The sequence below is a fragment of the Sinohyriopsis cumingii genome, unplaced genomic scaffold (genome assembly GCF_028554795.1).
Source record: "Sinohyriopsis cumingii isolate HCF-2022 unplaced genomic scaffold, ASM2855479v2 utg001993l, whole genome shotgun sequence".
NCBI classification, from domain to species: Eukaryota; Metazoa; Mollusca; class Bivalvia; order Unionida; family Unionidae; genus Sinohyriopsis; species Sinohyriopsis cumingii.
Window position 1 is genome coordinate 607,501 of NW_028316098.1, and position 15,443 is coordinate 622,943.

The window sequence follows — 15,443 nt, forward strand, 5'->3', positions numbered from 1 at the left end:
CTTTGGCTGAACCATTCTCCGCAATTCAGAGATATTTAATAATCTGGACTAGTAACGTTCACACCTACAGACACAAGAAAAGAGTGAACTAAAACAGCTCTAATGTGAACAGGGGTACTTGTTTCCAGATTTTCTAAAAGGAACAAATAAATTCTACCAGTAGGCTGGCATTGCAGGTTCTGCACCTGTCAAACAGCATCCTTACAAGATGAACCATCTCAAATAAAATGTTTGAAGAAAAAAATCAATATTTGCTGGCGAATGATTACATAGAACCAAGTCAAAGTAACCGTAGTTCTCAATGTATTCTAGTTCCGAAACCAGATAATACATTCCGCTGGTGCACTGACCATGCAAAAGTGAACACTGGCACCAAATCAAACTAATTTCCATTACCAAGAATCGATGACTGCATTTACAAGATTGGATATGAAAATTCTGTCACCAAGTTTGAACTTTTGAAAGAATTCAAACATGTTCCGCTGACGGAAAGAATTACGAAATGTTAGCATCCGTAACTCCAGATAGACTTGATCAACATAAAGTGACACCTTCTAGTGTACAATATCCTCCTTCATTTTTCCAGCGTTTAATGAACATGATAACATTTGGTCTAGATAACTGTGAAACATACATCGATGACGTTATTTAGAGCATGACCTAGAAAGGTCACTTGGAAACTACTCGGAAAATCTTTGATCGACTGAATGATGCAATTGTGAAAACTATTATAACTAAAAGTAACTTGTTATATATTTAGGGCATATTGTAGGACAGGGTCAATTTAAACCCATCAACGTTCAGGTCATGGCCAATCATTTAAAATGGCTGTTGATGCGAGAGATGTTGGAGTTGCATGAGTATTGATTTAAGAATGTAAACATGGCGTGGATCATCCAGTGTGTTGTTTATCTAAAACAATTAAATGAGCACCTGAACAATTATTCCACAATCGAGAAAGGATGTTTGGTTTGTACTGGCTTTGCAACACTTCGAAGTGTATATTATTTTCAGTTCCTTGTAGAATTATTGTATATTGTGATCACAACACAATTTCGTTCTTAAAAAATGTAAAACAAAATGCAAAGATTATTAGAGTGAAATTTGATGGCGCAGAAATACAATATTGACATTAGATTTATCAAGGGAAAAGATAATCTTATTGCAGACGCACTTTCACGTGAACAGAATACAATATTGATTCATATATATGTAATCATAGCGTAAAAGTAAAGCTGCACTGTAAAATGTTTTTCGTTATGCAATAAACTGACAAAGAAGAGTGCAAAACTAGTATCTGACTAGCCAAAGCGCTTTCGACTCTTAATGAGTCTTTTTCAAAGGCAAATACAAAACATAGGCAAGACAAACATATAAAACAGAAAACTGTTGTGTTCGGAAAACGTTACATGTCTGGTTTTTTCGAGTCTTCATAGTTTAAAAAGACAGCTATGCACAAATAAAATTATCTTTTGCAGCCACGCATAAATACCATAAATGGAGATAAACTTTCGTGACTATAAGTAACTAATCCAATGCCTTCGAAAACGTGACCTCTGTTGCAAAATAATGATCTAAGTTTGTTTATTAGTCACACAATAGCCTATAATTACAACTATAACAATTAATAATTTACGCTTACATAAATTTACATAAAATAACAGATGTCGTTATGGTTCATCGCTTTCTAGGTCAATATAAAATATTTTCCAGCAACCGCAACAAGTTGAAATAAACTAGTTGAAGCAAAATACATTTTAGAGGCTTCATTCTTGTAGAAGTAGTCACGTAAATTTTTGCTTGAAGAAATATTACGTTACTACCCCATTTTCTGGAAAAAGAAGTAGATCAATATTTTGTTCATTTTGAGGAAATTGCTGAAAGTTTGAAGTGGCCTAGAGAGTACTGGATCCTGTTATTTCAATGCGTACTTACTGGTAAAGCTCGTGATATTTACATTTCACTGTCACTACAGCAGAGTGCTGATTATGATGTGGTAAAGGAATATATTTTAAAGGGTTATGAGTTGGTACCCGAGGTCTATCGACAAAGTTTTAGGAATTCTGGAAAATCAACTGACCAGACCTATGTCGAATTTGCATGGGAAAAAGCACGACCATTTGATCGGTGGTGCTCCTCTAAAAAGGTTAATAAAGATTATGAAAATCTAAGACAATTCGTATTACTTGAACAGTTCCAAAATCTGTGTCCATAGTGACATTACGACTTATTTTGATGAGCATCAGGTCGACACTTTGGAAAATGCTATTCGTGCTGCTGAGTAGTATTCCTTAGCTCATAAAGTTTCTTTTGTAAGCAAGTCTTCCACTAAGCGGTCATTTGGTAGAAAAGCATTTTAGCCTAATACAAACCCTTCTTAATTTCAATCTGGCGCAACTTTTAGAAATCAAATTTATGGTAAGAAGTATCAGAGATCATTATCTCTTCCTACGTGTACCCATTGCAAGAAGAAAGGACACGTTATTTCTGATTGCTACAAATTGAAAAATAAGTATTAGAATCAAGACAGACCTATTCCAAATGCTCTTATTTCCAAGAGGTCAAGATCACGGTCATGTATTGAAAGCAATACAATTGTTGGGTTTAATAAACCCTAGTCTGATTTTATTATGGAGAATTATGAACTATTCATGTTGAAAGGTTCAGTATCACTCTTGGGTGATTCGGCCCATCCCATCCCTATTAAAAGTTGAAGGGACACAGGAGCTTTTCAGAGTCTTTTATTATATGGTACTTTGACTCTTCCTGAGAAATCTTTTAATGAGAGTGTTCTTATTTAGAGAGTAGAGTGCGGTTTCGCTAATGTTCTTCTCCATTGCGTACATTTGTCATCAGACTTAGTCTCAGGCCCCAAATCAGTCGGAATAGTGTATGCTTTTACCCGTTGATTACTTTTTGCTTGGCAACAACCTAGCTGGATATAATTTTATCTTGGATGATTGTATTAAGAATTTGTTGGAGAAATTATTATTATTATTATTATTATTATTATTATTATTAATGGATTCCTCTAGAGTAAATCAGTGAAACAGTGACGAATAATGCTGCGCAAAGAACTATATTTTTGCCGATAATGTACATTTTTATAATCCCGTTCAAACAGACCTCAGACGTAGTTCCTTGAGATCTCTGCCTAAGAAGGCTGTGGTATTAAGCTGCGTTTTCTTGTTACGCCAAAGCTAATCGTGGCTGATGAGATGAGATGAGGTGACGTAATACGTCATTTTGATGAGGAAATTACATACTTATTTGCCTAACCATTTACATTTTCATTGGCTGCTGAAGACTCATCTCCTACATCTGGATAGATTTATATTTTTGATAAAAGATCTTTCAAAAAATACTTTTAAGATTACAATAACATTTTTATTTCGACGCATCACTTCAATGCCTTTGAACATTCCTGTGACGTGCTAGATAATGATCTTGGAAGCAAATAGTAGCCAGTGTGAACTTTTCTCATGCCCGTGGTTGCTATATAGGCATACTGATTTAATCGAAGTCCCAACTCGACATACAATCACTAATATTAACGTAAGCAGTAGTTTCAAGCTTTTGCAATTGTATTGTATCTTGTTCATACAATGTTTGCATTAATAAAGTTGAATATTGAATATAAGGTATTTCTTAGATGACGAAAACATTAATACTTTCAAAGTTAATCTTTCATTTTGGTGATCAATGCTTCTATAGACAGTTGGATATTCGTCCGCAACAAACTTAACAGTTTGCGACTTCTCATTTCAGTGATCTTACAGTCTCTCTCATTAGCCCAAGTTATTCGATTCGCATCGAAATAGACGAGGATATTCTGAATGATGAAACATTTTATCGGACCTTGTACGGCAGAGCTCTCACTGAGCCAAGTGAGAATCTGGCTAAACGAGACTAACTAATACTGAGTCCAGAAATATTGAAGGCTTTGCAGGACGAAACTCAAGGATTAGGAGAAACAATACGTCAAGATTCATACAGTACAACTAGGTCGATGAAACTGAGCAGTCAATATGAGGGACGCAGATTATTTGAACTACAACTAAAATCAGGTAAAAGACTTTAAAATCTGTTGAATTTAAGCTTCAGTTTCGTGCTTATAATTTTAGGGAACAAAGGTCCTGACTTCATTTAATGAAGGCAGATGCGACGCATACACTGAGCAAAACCACAATACTATTGCTGTACAACAGTTTCCGTTTTAATACAAAAATTTTTAAAAATAGTTTTATACACCTTGGCAAACAAGTGTATCTCGTGTTGTGATTTACGCAGGCTGGCTCCATTATTTCTCGTAGGAATAGAGCGGTTTACTAGACAAACTCGTATCATGACCCATATTTCAAACATACAAACAAACTTGAAAATGAGTATTATGACTTTGTCCTCATATCACACGCGCATGTCCAAGTGCTAATATTAACCACAGGCGTCTCTGCAAGAGAAAAGTCATGTTTGGTAGATAACTTCAGTAATCAAGAAAACAGCTATTATCATAGTACTCATTACATTGTCTGCATGGGCTACAAGATCCACTGTCTACTGTGCATGTCAGCTGATGTGGCAAGCAAGATTCCCGTACATAAATGAGTTTCATTAATGCACGCATGTCCACTAATATAGACGCAGTCCAGGCACAACACACGTTTTAGGAGCGGGCAATTCAAATTCATTTCTTCCTGGTTTTTATTTTGCAATACATTCTGTCAACTGTTCACATTTTCCCATATCGTTGTTTTGTACAATATTCTTAGCTTTACAATAAAGCGTTGAATACTGATGAAATTGTTGCAAGTATTATGAACTTTTTTAATGAGCCTAAAATATTATCTTCCATTTCTGATATTTTTTCTATATTTAGATTTTTTTTGTTTAGTCCCGTATCCAAGCAACACTGACTGAATAGTCCCACTTATGGGTTTTAGAGCTTTTTGGTCGATATTTAACGCTTATATGGATTTAATGATATTAATTGTAGGCTCTGGATTTTTCCCTTTGATACCAGTTTTTCCGTTTTAATAGCTGGGTAACATTTGAAAACGTTTAATATGTGATATAATCTGGTTGAACTAAATCCATATGTTCCGTGAGTTTTTTTTTGCAGGAATGAAACCATGCAGGAATTTTATTTCCGATGCAGTCTGCAATTGAAGTCTGTTTCTTTTCTTAGAATTTATAAACTTTAAAATAAAATAAGAAATTACTCGACTTTTATACCTGCCAATTCACTGTATCCTGGATTCTTATCTGAGGCTTTTCAGTTCTCAAACTTGGTCTTGTTAATACTTTTATCCTTAATAGTTATCTAGTACATCTTGGTAATTGTGTTGAGAATGAATACGACAAGTTCTGAATAGACACGTATTTGGGAATGCAGACGTGACGAGATTATTGTCAGCGCTTCCAGTCCACCGGTTACAATTGATGTGGCTCTAAGAGCAATTCGATGGATGAGCCTACGAATGCAAACTTAGTCCTGATTGAAGCGACATGAAACCAATATCAACTTCATCGGAAATTCCGCAAATTGCATCAAGGAAAACGTATACGTGTTTGAATTTCACCAGTTGCACGATCCTTTTGGCGATTTTATCTCGCATATGTTGTTCCTCTTCAATTATTTTCTCGGGTTGGTAACATTGAATATTTATCATATTTCTTCTAATAACGTGATCGTAATGTATCATTGCTCGAAAATTTTGCCTTCCTCTGGTGCAGCATGCACACGCACCTCTAATCAATTCAGCATTTTTACTGGTCCAATTGTCATAAAATTATAGAAAATATCTACCAGACGAATATTCAAGTCTCTGTTGATTGTGTTTTGTGGGGATTTAACATCATATTCATATGGAAACGTACCGATTACGCCAGTGAATGAGGCTGACACGGTGGTTCAAATACTGTCACTGTTAAATAATAGTCGAGATATTTCTCTTTTGAGTCAATGTTAGTGCAACATAATCAAAGGGGAATGCAACTGTGAAGCATTTTGTCGGCGAAGTCTACTTCAATCATCGCTATAGAAACGATCCCTGAGTACATTCACACCTGCTAGTGTATTCGGCGACCGTGCATTTTCGCGTGCTAATGTAACGATTCCAACCTAGTTTCAACTTGGTATTACCACACCAGGATAGTATCAAATGTTGACTTCAATTCAGCTCGTAATAAACGCATATTTGAATAAATACGATTGTCGGTTATCACTGTTTGTCATGCTAATTTACATCAACAAGTGGAACAAAATCACTATCGATGCTCGAATCATTACTTGGATGATCCAACACCCCATCAGCTAATTCCACAAGCAAATCACCGCGGTGATAATGCATCACTTAAATGTTATAATATTTCTTTAACATAAACTCGAAAGACGGTTAATACCGTTTCTTTTGCAATTTTGTTCCCTTGTATCTCTATTCCGTCATATCTATTGGTCTTAAACGAGCATGTAATCGAAATATGTTCAAGTCACGTGTCATTGGGATCTCACCTGAATAAGGAATCCTTAGACTCTAATATTATAATATATTTTCCCTATGGTCGCAATGCTGATACTTATCCAAAATTAAAAGACCAACATATGGTGGCAAACGTGTATATTTTATAAGGAATTAATACGACGAAGTAGGAAGTGCAAGTCGATAATACAGCACAAAACCCAACAATGTAACACAAAACATGGCAACCCGTGGCCCACTCATCATTTTAAATGGTGTCAATTTGACATACCAACCCCGACCAAGATATAATTGATTTTTTTGTAATCCTCATATTGCTTGGTTGCAGCAATTTCATCATAAAACTAGTTGAATTCAGTTTCCTTTCATAATAAGTCTCCCTCATTTCATTATTAGAAATTATAGATTTCGAAACTGTTTTTGTTGACGTAGTGTTTGATAAAAAGCAACCAGTGCAACAGTACCTCTATTTCCCTTGATGTATTTATATCTCGAATTAATCGCAGTTTTTAGATCGAGTTTCAACAATCACAAGCTTACCAGTGTCGTCGTCAACAACAACCCGACTGGTAAATTAGGTAAAATGCGCTTTTCTGGCAAATTAGCACAGATCAATATCAGCAAAGTGTTGAAATGAGTAGCTTCTATCTATATCAATTTACATTTCTTATAATATTAAGAGTATTTACTAAGTTACAAGATACAATTAGCATGCACCCACGGTGCTGTTGAACACGAGAGCGCACGCGACATTTTAGGAACAAGATATCTACATATAGGCCCGTCCAGCATAGATTTCAATGGCTGTGTCATTAAAACAGTTATCGTCCGCCGCCTCGTGTTAAATAAGCTACTACTCCACGCGGCGGTCCAAACATTTAAGGGTCAAAACACAAAAGATTTTTATGCTTGACCGCGTATGTGACCCAATGAATCCCTAGTCCTGTTGATGACTCCAAGTTAACGATATCGGTCTCACACTTGCGTGAGAGTCTTTAGCTCCAAATTCATCCCGAATAAAGAAACCTCAGAAATGCACGACTGACATTAACATAGCGATTAAATCAAAACTGGACACGGTCCCGTTTAATTTAGTCGTACCGGGTTGTCGAAGACCTCCACCTGAAGCTACTATGCAAACTGTGCCAGCTTTTCAAAGAACGTTTCTGCTGCTGAATTTTCAGAGCCATTCCAGATGGAGATCTGACGGCCCTTAAATCGGCAACCGCTGGAGCCGCAGTATCTAATATTGTTACAATGGATGCGAGGACTGAAAATATTTTCATTGTTACACCATTGACAATATAAATGTCACCGAGGTGTTTTTCGTTTTTCCGCAGTCAAGTTGTGTTCAGTTAAACCACACGGGAATAATTCCAGTTGACTTTGCTGGGGAAAGTTTTAATGTGACCACGCAATTATTTCATATCACTTTCTTAATTTTCACAAACTGCTTTAGAATAAGGCAACATTTATTTTAATGATAGGGAATTATTATTTGATAGCGAAAACGGTTTACCGGTAATTATATTGTTACGGATGTTGTAACGACGGATAAATGACTTTCATTTTACCATCCACACTCTTGAACAACATGGTTGCTTTGGAGATGATCACGACAAGACATTTGAAGAAATGGGGAGAAGGTGCACACCTACATGTGCATAAAAGTACGTGTCTATCGCGGACGGAATAGCCAACTCCAGGTGTTCCAATAAAAGGTAATAAATCGGGTACACTGTACGAAACTCTTGCTGGGAAATCTACAGAAAACTGTCAACGTTTTGATGCCGGTTCATTTATACCACAGCTTGAGATATGGAGGTATGATTGATTGTTGTCAACGTTAATTAAAACGTCTTCATTGGGTTCCAGATGATGGTTTAACCGCAAAGAAACGTCTGATTTTCATAACCTGTCAAATACATTTGTACTTTGATCGTCAGCCCGAGTTGTTGATGGACAACTCAGCTTTATCATTAGTGACACCAACAGCACAGCGTCAAATTTCATTATCGCTGTTATCATTACGGGTTAACATGAATGTATGCTTCGTTCCGAAAATAACATTGCGAATATGCGACTGAGGGGAAAAGCACAAGAATACTTGAATGAACCTCCATGAAGTTTTGTTTTTTGTCGAAGCTGTAAAAAGCGAAGGTCAAACTTGTTGGCGCTAAGGAACACGGCTTGCGCATATGGAGCAACATTTTTTGCATGCTTTTGTGGTCGCCCAATAGCATACGATTTATGATCGCACAGATCGGAGGTGTCCTTATAAATAAAAAATGATCAAGCAGATATCGCATAATCATTGATGTATATGGCGAGATTGATTATTGTCGTGGCAATGTCAAAGTCATTAAGAGTTGCTTCAACTATTCTTTTATATTTATTGATTTCGAAAGGAATCGTCTCAATGTTCGTCATCATATATCATCGATGTCTTCAACCATCAACGCGCAACACGTCCCTGGTTCCATGATGTCATTGCTGAGCAAGCGCTGGGAAATCGATGACGTAAAATTAATAACTAGTGTACTAAACGACCCCACAAATGTTTCTAGACGATCCTCGAGCTGGTTTATACATATTCTGGCTCTAATGCCTTTTAGATGTTTGGGCGAATTAGACAAAGAATAAATCATCTTCGTCTTCGATTGCAATGCCATGATTGCGGTGTCTGGTTCGATATATATATATATATATATATATATATATATATATATATATATATATATATATATATATATATTTTTTTTTTTTTTCATTTATCTTCATTTATGGTATTCTGTAATACTGTGCAAGAGCATTGCAAATGGACAGTCTGACAGCAGAAAACCTGACAGAGGTCGTATTCGTTTTATAAATGTTAATATAGTTATAAAAATTGATGACGATAAATCATCGTAGAGATATATATATATATATATATATTTTTTTTTTCTTTCGCCTTCTTGATGTGTTTAGAGCCATTAACAATAACTGAGCACAGTTTGCTGCGCAGTACCACCTATTCTTCATTAGATTTACACGAGATAAAACCCGCATATGAGCAGTTTGGATAACTGCAAAACAGACTGTACGGCACAAGTAGGTTTTGTCAGTTTTCATTTCGATATTTTTTACCGTACACTGCAATGAGTCTGTCATTATAATTCATTCGAGACTCAAATGCTGGGTCAGCAATAAGCATGCAAATTTAATTTTTCTCCCTATCATGGACGAGAACACACTTCGAATATGTAACACATTATTGCAGATCACAGCTCAGTTATTGACAATTCTTTCCAAACTCGGTCGTTTCTTTTGTACTCAGATCCGAATTCGTTTCCATGCAATATGTGCAAACTTAGGGCCCCCAATAGATATGTAACACACTGTTAGGATTCTATGCCACAGAAAAGAGTGAAAAGCAACAAGCTTTATATATTTACAAGTAAATCAGTGCATTTACACGACTTGGTATCCGTATCCGTCGATCTCGCGCAAGTTGTGTTAGTTGAATTACAGTTGGCATGCTTATTTATCAGGAAATAAGCGTCTAATTGAGACATATTTGAAGTACCGATTTTGGTTTAGCAGGATCAGAAACTGCAAAACTTTAATCCTATATATTATTTCACTGATCTCTGTGTCTGTTTCTTCAACGGGGTCAGGGGGTCTTTGCTGCTCGCGCAATAGCACTCACGAACAGATCCGCATTGAAGGCAAAAGCTGATTTCACGACTGTTCTCCTAAAAAACACCTAGGACATAGTCGAGCTCCTAGACGAGCACATTACGCAAGCAAATGTTATTTACAGTATTTATAATGGTATATTCTGCAACAGAGGTCACGTTTTCGAAGGCATTGGATTAATTACTTATAGTCACGAAAGTTTATCTTCATTTATGGCATTCTGTAATACTGTGCAAGAGCATTGTAAATAGACAGTCTGACAGCAGAAAACCTGACAGAGGTCGTATTCGTTTTCTAAATGCTAACATAGTTATAAAAATTGATGACGATAAATCATAAAATGTATAGTTCCTTAAGATATAGAAACTGCAATTTTATAAATCATCGATACACTCAATGCATATCGGTAATATCTGCTGGATATGTAAGTTTCTATTTATTATAGGCTTCATTTTCTAAACCTAAACGTGTTTTGAGAAAACAAACGAAAATTGCGTATATTAATATCATGTATCTCATGTTGATATACATCTTTTTGAAGGCTTTAAAAATACAGCTTTAAGAGAATGAATTATGAGGAGACTTTGTGGTGTTCGAATAACATACACAGATAATCTGAACCTAAATAATGAATTATGAGGAGACTTTGTGGTGTTCGAATAACATACACAGATAATCTGAACCTAAATAATGAATTATGAGGAGACTTTGTGGTGTTCGAATAACATACACAGATAATCTGAACCTAAATAATGAATTATGAGGAGACTTTGTGGTGTTCGAATAACATACACAGATAATCTGAACCTAAATAATGAATTATGTGATGGACAAAGATAATTGTTAAAACATGAGATCATAGTATGAACAATGACAAACATCTGGTTAATATTAATATCAGTGATAGTGTTAACGTATAATAAAACTGAAATAAGCACTTGGACTTCGAAACATAAATTGCTGACACCTTTCTGATGAAGCTAAGATACCATATATAATGTTGGTAAAAAAAGAAAACTTTCTTTCCAAAAGTCTATGATAAATTTTCACTTGGATAAAAGAAATCAAAAAGAGATGTCACTAATTAGGAGAAACTAATTTTGATGATCTTTTCCTTGTCACAATACATTTACAATATTATGTATTTGTACATTTAAACGAGAGTGAAACCTGTGTATGCAGGCTATTCAACGGGCTATTCAGCAGTGTAATTATAATTATAAGGTCTTGATGTCCGGGGAAGTTGCAATTTATTCATGTATTTACGGAACTTATGTAAACATGAACCTTAAAGACGAGTGTTTCGTATGTACAGATGGAAGCTGTACCTTGTTTGGGTAATAGACCATGCTCTACATTTTGCTTTGTCTTCTTTTATCCAGATTTGCGATCGCTTACATCTGAATTCTCCTAATTTTCTGATAACTGTTACAGAAATAATATCATATCCACGCATTTCCCATATATATCTTACCTCTAAATTCTCTTGATTTTGTTGTAATTGTTACAGAAATAAGGCCATATGTACGCATTTCCCATAGATATCTTACCTCTAAATTCTCTTGATTTTCTTGTAATTGTTACAGAAATAAGGCCATATGTACGCATTTCCCATATATAACTTACCTCTAAATTCTCTTGATTTTCTTGTAATTGTTACAGAAATAAGGCCATATGCAGTTCCCATTATGAGAAGCGGTATAATAAAGCCAAAGAATATTGTCACTACATTGTAAGTTTCCTTTTGCCAATCACTGGAATAGCCATGGTCAACACACTGCAGGAATGTCACGTTCCCAGGCGCACGACGGACGGTAAACACCAAAGCCTAAAACAAACAATGTTAGAGTTAAGTATGTTTGCATGTACGTATGAATACAAATTATAACCAACGCATTTTTCTTATCAAATTACGTTATACAAGTCAAAAAACCGCAAGCGATATACCACAAATCAAAATGCGTCACCAAATATTCCTGCGATTTCAAAGTTAATTCCTAATAATTTTATATTAAAATGACACCTTATATGGCCACATTAACAGTGCTTTAAATATATTTCCAAAACATTAAAGTAACTGTTACAAAAGTATATTATTCTCGGGTAACCATTTCAGATTATGTTTCTATTGTTTCTTCGATAAATATAAAACTAACCACTCCATCTATATCAAATTTAAAATGTATGGGAACAGGTATATGTCGATGGCGTTCTTGAGGTCAGTTATATTTCATGAAGGAACCTTTATATGATCACAACAGATTAATATAATATTGAAATGGGAGTTTCACAAAGGTAGGAAAGCTGTGACAGCCTCACACAGTGGCGGTTTATCTTAAAGTCTTTATAAACATGCCCCTTCATCTCGCATCAAGGCAAGGATAAGATGACTCTTGCTGCAAAACCAGCGTTCAGAAAAGTATCCAATAAGCACACACATACTGTGCGTCACTTATGGGTACATTTAGAACACCAGACTTTACCATTCTTTGAAGTGTCAGCATACATAGCTGAGAGATCTAGAGAGTTGACTTTTGACACCAACAGTGAAGGTTTGAATACAAGCATACTTTTTTATGCCCTGTTTAAAAAGGTAGTTCCAAATGTAGCATTGGTTATCAGAGAAATCTGTGGCCTTATACAGAAAATGCAAAATAGTTTGACCGAATTCTACAAGAAATGTCTTGAAAGATCCGAACAGAAAGAAGCTTTAGGCATTAATTTGGGTAATATCCTCTTGCGAAACATGGCAATTCCTTGAATTACCAAAAGCTTACGCGGCAGTTCTGATATTTGTTCATCCCAGACTGGATAAAATATCTTCAGGTGTCGTTCTAGTAAAACTTGAAAAGGAATTGTCGAATTTAAAGCATTCAATTGTTAGCATAAAAAGTTCATTGCTTAGATTTGAACCGCGAGACAGTCGTTTGTAATTAATATATCAATTTAAAAATCAATCTTTAAATAATATTTCACATCTGTTTTAATAAATATGAAATTAATTTTATTTATGCCATCAGTGAACTTTATGTGACTAGAATGAGTTGTTTCAAATATCAGATACAATGTTAGTTGTGAACCCAGTAGCCTTTGACCGTGCATCCATTCCGAGCACTAAATCAGAGACTGGTTTCTAATTATATTGATTTCTTGAAAATATTCGATAAATACTAAACTGAGTTTGTAATATTAGATAACGTGCAGAACTACTAGACGGAAAATTGATTTGAAAACTAGAAAGAAGTGGAAAAGTTTGATGTGTACCGCGCGCAACGGACTAGAATAACATAAGTCACTAGAAACACGCTATAATCCAAATTTACAGATTAAAGGGAAATATACAAAAAATCCAATGTTTCTAGCGGTAGTGAAGTTTGTTTTTATAAACATTAGTCAGATAATTAATATGTAAAGATGTATTACCCCTACATAAATTAAAGGTGACAATAAATAACATGAAAGACTGAACATATTAATATTATTTGATTCTTGGTGAGAAGGAAAATTAACATAAAGGAAACTAGTGAGAATAAAAATAGATTTGTTATTAATATTTGAAACCATTATTTTCTACGATACGCTAAGACCTCACCTCGAAGATGTGATGAAAGTAAGAGAAGTGAGGAGTTTATTTCAGGCTCATTTCAATTATATTAACGACATGAGTTGAATAATAATTAAGTTTCGCAAACCTAATCAGTTAAAACATTGACGTTATGCAATTAATTTCTTTATAAGGTTATATTTATTACAAGAGGAAAATCACGACTAGTAAATTGTCTTTTGAGGCATTATGACATCACTTGTGATGTCAACATGTATTTTTACTCATTTATAATATTGCTGGCTTATAGTGCTTTTATTAATGAGTAATATGGGCAAAATCGAAGTACAATGTACAACAGACTGAATTAGCTGATTTTTTTTTAAAACTGTATCCCGATTTATTATTTCAGCGGTTTACCGTTCAAGTTCTGCTATGTTTTGTGTATATTCGGACAGCAAATATAAAAAGGAACATAATTCTTCGTCATTGGTCAAGGTCAAACAGCACCTACCATGGATGAAATGCAAGTATTTCCACATTGTTATTCGAAGATGAGCCATCTGCATGCGACGCGGCAATATTTACTGCGAAATGGTTTCAAAATTTCTTGGCCATAATGTTTTCAATGTTTGCTGACAGGTAGTGGAAAAATATTTACCTTATTTCACAACTGTGAATTACACCTAACATCCCTTCTTGGATTCAATGGGGGAATTTTTGAAATGTATTTAAGCATTTCCTCAGTTGCTTGAAGGAAAATAAGCTCATCTGTAAGTTACAGCAAGGGTTTCCACCAAAGAAATCACAAAATACCAGGTGATTGACATTTGTTATCGAATGACATCAAGTGATAGAAAAATATAGCTATACAAGCATGTTGAAGTTGTTCAGAAAGTGTCAAATGTGATTGAAATATTTTTTTATACTGTAATTTGTATTATGATGGTCTCATAGTTTTGGTTTGAATATATTTATTACTGATTTTTTAGATACACACAGTGTGTATGTTTATACGAAATAGCTTGTATTTTGAGATGATTTGGCAGATGTCGAAGCATGCTTACAGTCTTCCATTCCGTCATACATTGAACTTTGGAACAGTAAATTATACAATATTTTTACAGCAAGTTACAAACCGATTCATATTACCCCTGCAAGTATTATTTCGAACAAGTGCAATGCTCGTGCACAAATTAGGCTAATGATCAGTGATTGATATTACACAAAGTCATAAAATATTTTATGCAGGGTATATCATTGTACATGCTATGTAATTTCTTGTCACGAAAAAAGCGTTCAAGACAATTATCTCCTATCAAAACATTTATTTAAGCAGTTTTTGATAGAGTTGTGCTAATATGAGATAATGCAGCTTTGTCGCACCTAGCACTCTTCAATTTCATTGTTATGCATTAAACGGATAGACAATGAGCATTTTCAAAAACCAAGTGAAATAAAAGTGAGGAGCCCCATTTAGAGGCGTAAGACGGCAGTGTAAATATTCATTAAAACATTAAATATTTCAAATAAATCAAATCATGTCATTTTGTATCTTCTAGACAAAGAACATCATTGTATGCATCATTGGTGCAGGATCATGTACAAATTGTTTACTCCTATGAAAGCCAAGTTTCCTTTTTTCATGACATTTATATAATGACGTCAAAACCTTGATGGTTCCAACACCTTTTCAAGAGATGAAATCAATATGTCTCCGCTTGATGTAAACAAATCGC

The 15,443-nt window shown here is 34.9% G+C and overlaps 1 protein-coding gene across 1 annotated transcript in view; it reads right to left on the reverse strand.

Annotated features, from left to right (window-relative positions):
- LOC149771295 (gonadotropin-releasing hormone receptor-like) overlaps positions 1 to 15,443 on the reverse strand; it is a 138,180-nt gene that overhangs the window by 14,091 nt on the left and 108,646 nt on the right. The window contains exon 2 of the mRNA XM_089948661.1: positions 11,787 to 11,988. Coding sequence (XP_089804787.1) covers positions 11,787 to 11,988 — 202 coding nt within the window. The remainder of the gene's footprint in view (positions 1 to 11,786; positions 11,989 to 15,443) is intronic.